The sequence below is a fragment of the Hermetia illucens genome, chromosome 4 (assembly GCF_905115235.1).
Source record: "Hermetia illucens chromosome 4, iHerIll2.2.curated.20191125, whole genome shotgun sequence".
Taxonomy (NCBI): Eukaryota; Metazoa; Arthropoda; class Insecta; order Diptera; family Stratiomyidae; genus Hermetia; species Hermetia illucens.
In genome coordinates, this window is record NC_051852.1 from 118,294,533 (window position 1) to 118,302,789 (window position 8,257).

The following is an 8,257-nucleotide window of genomic DNA, read 5'->3' on the forward strand; positions in this document are numbered from 1 at the left end:
GTATCCTCAATCGATGCTTCCCCTCTCTCAGATCCTTAGAAAGCCAATCCACAACTCACCACAAGTGGCGCCCAACGTGGGGTTATAAATTCGTCAAGTTTTATAGCAGACCCACTTCGACGGCCAACTTCGTTTTGGTGTGTCAGATAAATACAATAGAACTTTATACCTAGTTTAGCCCCGTGTTTCTTTTTTAAGTCCTCCCGAGATCCCTTTTCATATTTCAGGCTTTTGTGTAGTCCCCGCAAACCGAACCAAGCGCAACTGAAATTTTTGATGATGATAAATGAACCATTGTTTTCAGGTCGTTTGCTGTCGTGTTGAATTCCATTGATTGCCGTAAAATTTGAATACGCTGAAAACGGAATCCGCCATGTTTGCATTTTGTCACCGATATTCTTCAGGTAATCGGTAGCGCTTTTCATACTACCCTATCGCAGGACGTGGAGGAGTTCTATGGACTATGACATCTTTCCTCAAACACGTCGACATCTATTTGCTCTCTAACCGGTTTATGGACTTAAGCCGAATAGCTCTGGATTAGGAAAGAGGGGCAAGTCGAGTTGGACCCAAGGTTCTCAGTTTGACGGGTAATTGCGCTGTCGCTATCTGCATTAATCGGCAAAGTTTTGAAGACCTTGATCAATTTGTACATATGTATATCTAGGAAGTGTGGATTCTGCTAAAGGTAGCACTGAACTGGATGTTTCCCACCATGTTGACAGCACTAGATCCGCTTCCGCTGCCTTGTCTAAACAAGTCGGAATACAGGAAGCTCGCGCTTCGGGTATAAAGGTTTTGTGTTCATCTTATGTAAGAAATTTCAACGCACATTTTTACATCCGTATATAGCTACAAATCTAACATAATCCTTCATATTTTTCCAAACTACGAGACATACGTACATATTACAGCCATAGATATTACGCTCACCCTAAACAAACAAACTGCCTATTTCCGCACGTATATCAATTGATCGTACCCATATTTCCGATTTACTTCTTACATCTATTTGAATTGGGCACTACCGGCAAAGTTCATTAGCACGCATATATTATATACCTACATACACACATGTTTGGTTGACAAATAACTAAAAAACTAAAACTAAATAATTCTCTGCGACCCCATTCATAAGAACTCATTTCGTTGTGGTATTGACGAATTGATATGTAATGATGATGTCGTGTAGGTTGTAGAGTGCACGAAATTCACGAGAAATTGTAAAGTTTCACCCCCTATAACTTTGTTAATAATAATTGGATTTTCTGCAAACTTGACCAAAGTGTGCATTATGTTCTTCGTTACACGCATTTTTGTACTTCTGGGATGAACATAAGGGGGGTCCCGGGTAAATTTCTAAAATGTGGAAATATACTATTATTAATTTTATTTGTGCAGATATCAGAACCGGATATATTTTGAGGCCTAGATTTCGTAGAGATGCACCACTGTGATTTTTTTTCGGATTTTCCGATTGGATAGATTCTGAGAACGAGACCTGTTACACTTTTTGGGGGTCATATTTTGGGCTAAGTACTAACTGAGACCTTTCATTTGATATCCCACATGGCTACATTCTGTGAAAAAAATTTGCACCCTCCATTCACATGTATGGGGAACCCTCCTTAGACTTATCACAAGATGGCACCACTTACTGCATGTAAAGATTACATACTCTCATCAATTTTCGTGACAATCGGTCTACCCGTTTCCGAATAAATCGGGTTCGACAGACTGACAGACAGACAGACAGTGACAATGTGTGGAGTGGCCAGATCTCCCATCAGGCATCAGGAGCTGGCGGATAGGGGCATACCTATTGATGTGTAAATATGTGTTCATGCACTTTTCTTTTCTGACTGTGTATGGGCTAGTGTTTGCTCATCTCTGGTGCGCGGACCAAAATGGCTATGGGAAGGATACCCAGAATAAAACACCACCATGGAAGACGAGAGAAGTAGTAAATTTACGGTGAAGGGGCTCGGAACCCCAGTACTGGGGAGTGAGCAAGCGGGCTCCCGGTCGTCGATATCCCTCGACCGCAGTGTCTCGGTGGTGGACAACTTGGCCACCTTGGCATATAATGTTACAAGTGATTTGAATCTGCAGAAGGAAGTGTTCAAGCGAAGTACGACCTTACCGAGAACACCAGTGTCAAGAACAACCAAGAATGAACTGAAGACGGATCGTTGGACGACAAAAACTGTGACAACGGCCACCGCATATGTTCAAGATGCGCGACAACAGGAGGTGCTCCAGGAACATGAAAAGAATCCATTCAAAAGAAGCTCATCGACTTTGAGATCTCCACCAATGCTAAAGACGATGAAGGATAAAGTACAGGCAGGATCAATAACCGCCAAAAGTGAAACAGCATATAAAAGGAGAACCCTGTCGGGGCTTACAGGGAGCGGACTCCCGATCCGGAGGAATTACCCTTTATCCAGCTTGGGGCAAAGATAGTTGAGCTGTCCGAGTTCATCAAGGACAAGCACAATGTGCACCAAGCCATAAAGAATATGTTGAGGGCTATTAGAGTCCTCTATAATAGATCGCAGATGGAGGAAAATAATACTAAGGATACGCCGAACCCCGCTGTACCAACAGTGACACCTAACCGTACTACCATCGAAACACGGGGAAATAAAGGTGTACGGGAAAAAGAGGGGATCCTTTAAATAATCAGCAGGCGCCTAAGAGGAAAAAAGGCGGACAGGAAACTCTGAAAACCAGCACTAATAGCTCTGAAGGAGGAAAGCGTACAGCGAATGTAGGAAAGTCGACCAGCGCTGTGAAGCCCAAGACGAACGGAAACGATGGATGGACTAAGGTTACGAGCAAAAAAGCGAAAGGAAAAGCAAAAGTGCGAACCCGTCCAGATGCGATTGTTATCTCCAGTAAGGGCAATCTGCCCTACGCGGAGATACTCAGAAAGCTCAAAGCGGATCCAGAGTTAAAAGATCCGAGCAGAAATGTGAATCGAATCCGCAGAACCCAGAAAGGGGATCTCATGTTCGAGCGGAAAAGATCCTGCGTGGGCAAGGCTGATGACTTTCGCACTCGGGTGAAGGACTCACTTGGGGAGAAATTTGTACTGCTCTGAAGGAGCAATTCAAGTTGGAAGAATTTGCCCAGGAGTCTGTTGTGAGTTTACGAAAAGCCTATGGCGGTACTCAAACGGCCACAATACGAGTACCAGCGCAGACAGCACAGAAGTTGGTGGCGGCCGGAAAAGTACGAATTGGATGGGTTGTCTGCCGTTTAAGAGAACAGACTTCATTAAAGAGGTGCTTTAAACGTCTCATGTTTGGGCACTTCACCAAGATATGTACCAGCAGCCTTGATCGACCCGATCAATGCAGAAGGTGTGGGGAGAAGGGCCATATTGCCAGGGAGTGCAATATGGACCCCAAATGTTTATTGTGCGAGGTGAAAGAGGGACAAGATAACCGGCATATTGCTGGAAGTAGTAAATGCCCCGAATTTAGGAAGGCGCTCACTGCAATAAGAAAATGAGGTTTATTCAAATAAACCTGAATCATTGCAGGGTCGCTCAGGATTTACTTGAGCAGACCACATTCGAATCTGAGATGAAAATTGCCATCATAAGTGAGCCGTACAGAAACCGTCACGGTGGCGTATGGGTCATAGATTCGACTGGTGGAGCGGCGATATGGGCTTGTGGTCGACAGGCCATACAATCTCCTGCAAGTAAGGCAGCCAGTGGCTTTGTGTGGGCGAAAATAAGTGGTGTATATGTATAGAGCTGCTACGCCCGACCAAGTTTAACGCTGTCTGAATTCGAGCAAATGCTTGATAATCTTGTTCTCGACGCAAGGGGACGAAGTCCAAAGGTGATTGCTGGTGATTTCAATGCTTGGGCCCTAGAGTGGGGTAGCAGATAATCAAATGTTAGGGGGCGCAGTTTAATGGAGGCTTTCGCGCAGATGGAAATGGCTTTGGCTAACGAAGGCACTGTAAACACCTTCCAGAAAGGGGGGTCAGGCTCAGTTGTAGACCTGACTTTTGTCAGCCCTTCGCTGGCGCGTGGTATGTCCTGGTGCGTCAGCGAACGCTACACCCACAACGATCACCAGGCAATCTTCTTTGAGATATGTGCTGGGCCTCAGGGCAAAGAGCTATCATGCCCGAAACCGAAAAAGATTTCAGGCTTTTCTGCAAAATCTTTGGATGAGAAGACCTTTATAGAGGTGTGGTTAGATCAACCTGATAAAGCAGGCACCTCAGCGCATCGCCAAAGCATGTGACGCGTCCATGCCTAGGAGATGCTCATTCCCTCGTAGAAGACCAAACTACTGGTGGAATGATGAACTGACCTGTCTTCGATCGGCGTGCCACCGAACCAGAAGAGCGGCTCAGAGGGCGGTAGGTAGAGTCGATCAGGGGCAGAAAGAGAGTGCCTACAAGGCAGCCCGCAAAACCCTCAAGCTCGCCATCCAGCGAAGCAGGAGAAAATGCTTTAAGGAGCTCTGCTCAGAAGCGGACGTAAACCCTTGGGGGAGAGCTTATGGAATCATGATGGGACGGTTCAGAGGCCGTTCATCTCCGCGGATCACATGTCCCACCCGCTTGCAGAAAGTCATCCAGGGGTTATTCCCCCAGCAAGAGGAGAACACCGACACATTCCAACCACCTCTGAATGTGACGGCAATCGCGCCAGTCACCAGAGACGAGCTGCTGAAAATCTGCGCAGAATAGGAGACAATAAAGCGCCGGGCCTGGACGGAGTACCGAATAAGGCCCTTAAGCTTGCCGTGAAATCCAGGCCGGACATGTTCGCTGAGTTGTTCGAAGCGTGCATGTCCGAGGGAATATTTCCAACGGCATGGAAGCAACAGAAGTTGGTACTTCTGCCTAAGCCTAGTAAACCTCCAGGTGAATCATCGTCATACCGACCCATATGCCTTTTGGACACAGTGGGGAAAATGTTAGAGCGGGTAATCTATTACAGATTACTCCCGGTTGTTGAGAGCCAAGGCAGTCTTTCAAATCGGCAGTATGGGTTCCTAAAAGCCAAATCAACCATTGATGCCATCAAATTGGTTACTGGTTTGGCCGAAGATGCAATCCACGGAAAGGGTAGTACCAGCAAATATTGCGTGGTAGTAACCCTGGACGTGAAAAATGCATTCAATTCAGCCAATTGGAATCTAATACGGAAATCCCTAGCGAAGGTTCGTATTCCCGCCTATCTCGCCGCTATTGTCGATAGTTACTTAACTGAAAGGGAGAGGAGACTCTAGGATAGGTGCTGGTACCAGAAAATCTGGTGCCGAAAATGCTAGAGAATTGGGATGCCGTCAACTCCATGATCGCATCTATTCAAGATAAATTGCGAAAGGCAGAGGAAAGGAGAAAAGCGCGGTCACGTGCGCGGCGTATAGAATAAATGGGATTAAGCTAGAGTGAGCTGACTCCACTCCGTGATGTAATATCTTATGGTGGTTTCGCGGGGAAGGGACGGAGTCGGGGGTGGTTTTAGTGGGTAAAAATTCCACACGCTGGTGTGTCCAGACCACTGTCTTTTGAAGATTTCCACCTCCTCAAAAAAAAAGAAGAAAGACAGACAGACGGACAGACAGACGGACAGACAGACACCGTCTCGATTCTAATAAGGTTTTGTTTGACACAAAACCTCAAAAATAGAAATGCAGCTTTCTCAACAACAAGATCAGGTTGACATTATTCTGTGCTAGTGCTCTTTCTGTGGATAGATGAGAAGAGCATATGGAAAGTGACCACGCCTGTCACTCGAAAATCCCAAGCCTACGTTAATATCTGTTTGCAAAGTACCATCACCATGTGATCGAAAAGCGAAGGTTGCGGTGGACAGGTAGCTCATTAAAGGGGTGACAATCGCATTGCTGTCTTGCCATGCAGTGGAACCCACTCTCCTAAGATGGTCGACGATTGGATGGACACAAAAGCACTTGGTGCAGATCAGTAGAAGAGGAGGGCGGGTGTCTTTGGAGGTCTTGGGGAGAACATTACCTTATGGCGCGAACGATGGCGAGTAGGTGTGGTTGACGGTCTACACTTTGCAAGGGGTGAATTGCACCCATATAAGGAGAAGAGGGTTCAACTCCTCCCTTGATTGGACCGAGATCAGCAATTGGAGTGTCAGTAGCATTGGCTAATATCACTATGGAAAACTGAAAACTAGCTTATTATAAGAACGGGTGCCAGAGCCTAAATATTGCTAGACACACCAAACTATTCCTGTCAGAACCACAGAAACATATTTCACAGTCTATCTTGCCGATAAGTAGGAAGACGTAGAACAATAGTAAGCATCCACTTGCGGGGTATGTTTAAAATAGGATTCATCTTCTTGGTGGTGGTGTGTTTCAGCTGCAGTAGGTACCCATTTCGTCAATTGTCTGGTATCCGTAATCCCAGCTTGCGAACGAATTTCTGATATTGTGGTAAATGGCGACAATGTCTTCTCTTGAACCTCTTGAACCTCGAGCACGCCTATTCGTTGCGATGTTGTATCTGAATAAATTTAAACAAACGATTTTGCTGATAAAATTGTTTATTTTGTATGTTTTCAAACGTATTTCACTTTCCAAAGCGGACATATCCTGTCTTTCAATGAATTCGAAAAATCGGGTCAATTGGTTTTCATTTTAGATTTGATCATGTATTCACAGTTATTCATTTACATTAATTTAGAGGAAGCTCCCCGAACTGAGATTTTAACTCAGTCAATGATCGGATTGACATAGAGGATCAGGGTCTAATTCAGAAGGGAAAACACTCAAAATTATCAATACAATTTTAGTATCCGACATAATGGAGGGTCGTGTTTCCAGCAATAAGAATATATGAAATCCTCTCCATAGGAATCCGATGAGTGAAGTCGAAAAAGTGCTCCCCGTTTATGCGAACACTAAACTTTTTGCTGTGAACTTCTATTTCAATATCGTAAGGCCGACCTGCTACAAACGGAAAACTGGAAGTTCGCTCTTCGCGACCCCATTCATCATTCTCAAAGGTATTTCGCACAATTCCCTCTCCAGGACGCATACTCATGTGAAATGCACCATCATCCTTTTCCGCAACAGGACCACATTGAAAGTCAATGGTGAACCTCTCAGCATCGTTAAGCATGGCTCCTCGAATCCATACTCTGGATCCGGGAACTAATCTATGAGGAATTTGAGATGCAAAGGGAACATCCTAGAATACAGAAGAAAAGAAAAAAAATAGTCACAAATTTATTTGGTATTTCAAATCAATGAAATCAGAAAGGAAGAAAAACCAATCAGATTTCGAAAGGGGAACTTACTAGTTTCTTACTGAAAGAGGAATGCATTTTCACCGGGACTCACTTTACCAAGGACGAAGTCACGTCTGCGATCGTTCAAAAGTGGCACACCATTTTTATACTGAGATCAGGGTTGGGTGTATTTGTTATCGTGATTACGAATGCTGGAAATATTCGTAAAAATGATTTTCTGCCAAAATATATCGTTTGATGCAATTCCTCATATACCGAATGATGCATGGATTATTAAATGTAATATGCTGCAATCTACAAGCGGAAATATAAAAACTGTTACATGCGTATTTACAAATCAACAGGGAAATTCCGCGAGCCAAATTCCAGTCATATGCAAATACAAAAGGGTCTACCCTCGTGACTTTAAGGTTTTGTGTAATCCCCGTTAAGGATCCAATAGTCTTTGAGACGACCCAGATTAGATATCTCGCCTTCTTTCTTTCTGCAGTTGACCGCAGGATACACTAACACTAACTATAGCCTGTGGGAGCCAATATACAGGTTTCCGGGGATCAATATATAACTTCCCGGGAATGAAATCTTTCATCCATCACCCTATCGATAGTGCGGATCATCACCAGCATAAATAACGCTATCAAGGTAGACAAAGTCAAAGAGCCAAATTGAAACTCTTAGCTTTGTTGGCGTTTATTTGGCCAAAGTCATTGAAAAGGTGGGAGAATAAGTGTAGTCAAGGAATTTGAGAAGACATGTCATGGTCCACTGAAATCTTTCACGTCCACGAAGAAACATAAGTGGTGGAATCAGTGACAAAATGCAACCCTGACGGACTGCGCTTTGAACTTCTAATTGTTCGGATGCGGTGCATGATATTTTGCTCCCTTATATGTTGTTCTGGTAATAGTTATCAGTTTATCAGTGTAGCCCCTCCTACATAGAACAATCCAGATACAGTCAATGCTGACGCTGCTGATAATTTTCTCTATG

General features: G+C 44.4%; 1 protein-coding gene across 1 annotated transcript; it reads right to left on the reverse strand.

The window, feature by feature from the left end:
• Positions 1-6,804: 6,804 nt before the first annotated feature.
• LOC119654041 (galectin-8-like) lies at positions 6,805-7,342 on the reverse strand. Its single transcript, XM_038059204.1, has 2 exons — positions 7,316-7,342; positions 6,805-7,206 (listed from the first exon to the last, which is right to left on the reverse strand). The coding sequence occupies exons 1-2, from the start codon at positions 7,340-7,342 to the stop codon at positions 6,805-6,807; spliced, it is 429 nt and encodes a 142-aa protein (XP_037915132.1).
• Positions 7,343-8,257: the final 915 nt, after the last annotated feature.

Coding starts and splice junctions, on each gene's coding strand:
- LOC119654041 (XM_038059204.1), bottom strand. CDS start 7,342: ATGCATTCCTCTTTCAGTAAGAAACTA. Junction 7,207..7,315: donor CCTCTTTCAGTAAGAAACTA/GTAAGTTCCCCT, acceptor TCTGTATTCTAG/GATGTTCCCTTTGCATCTCA.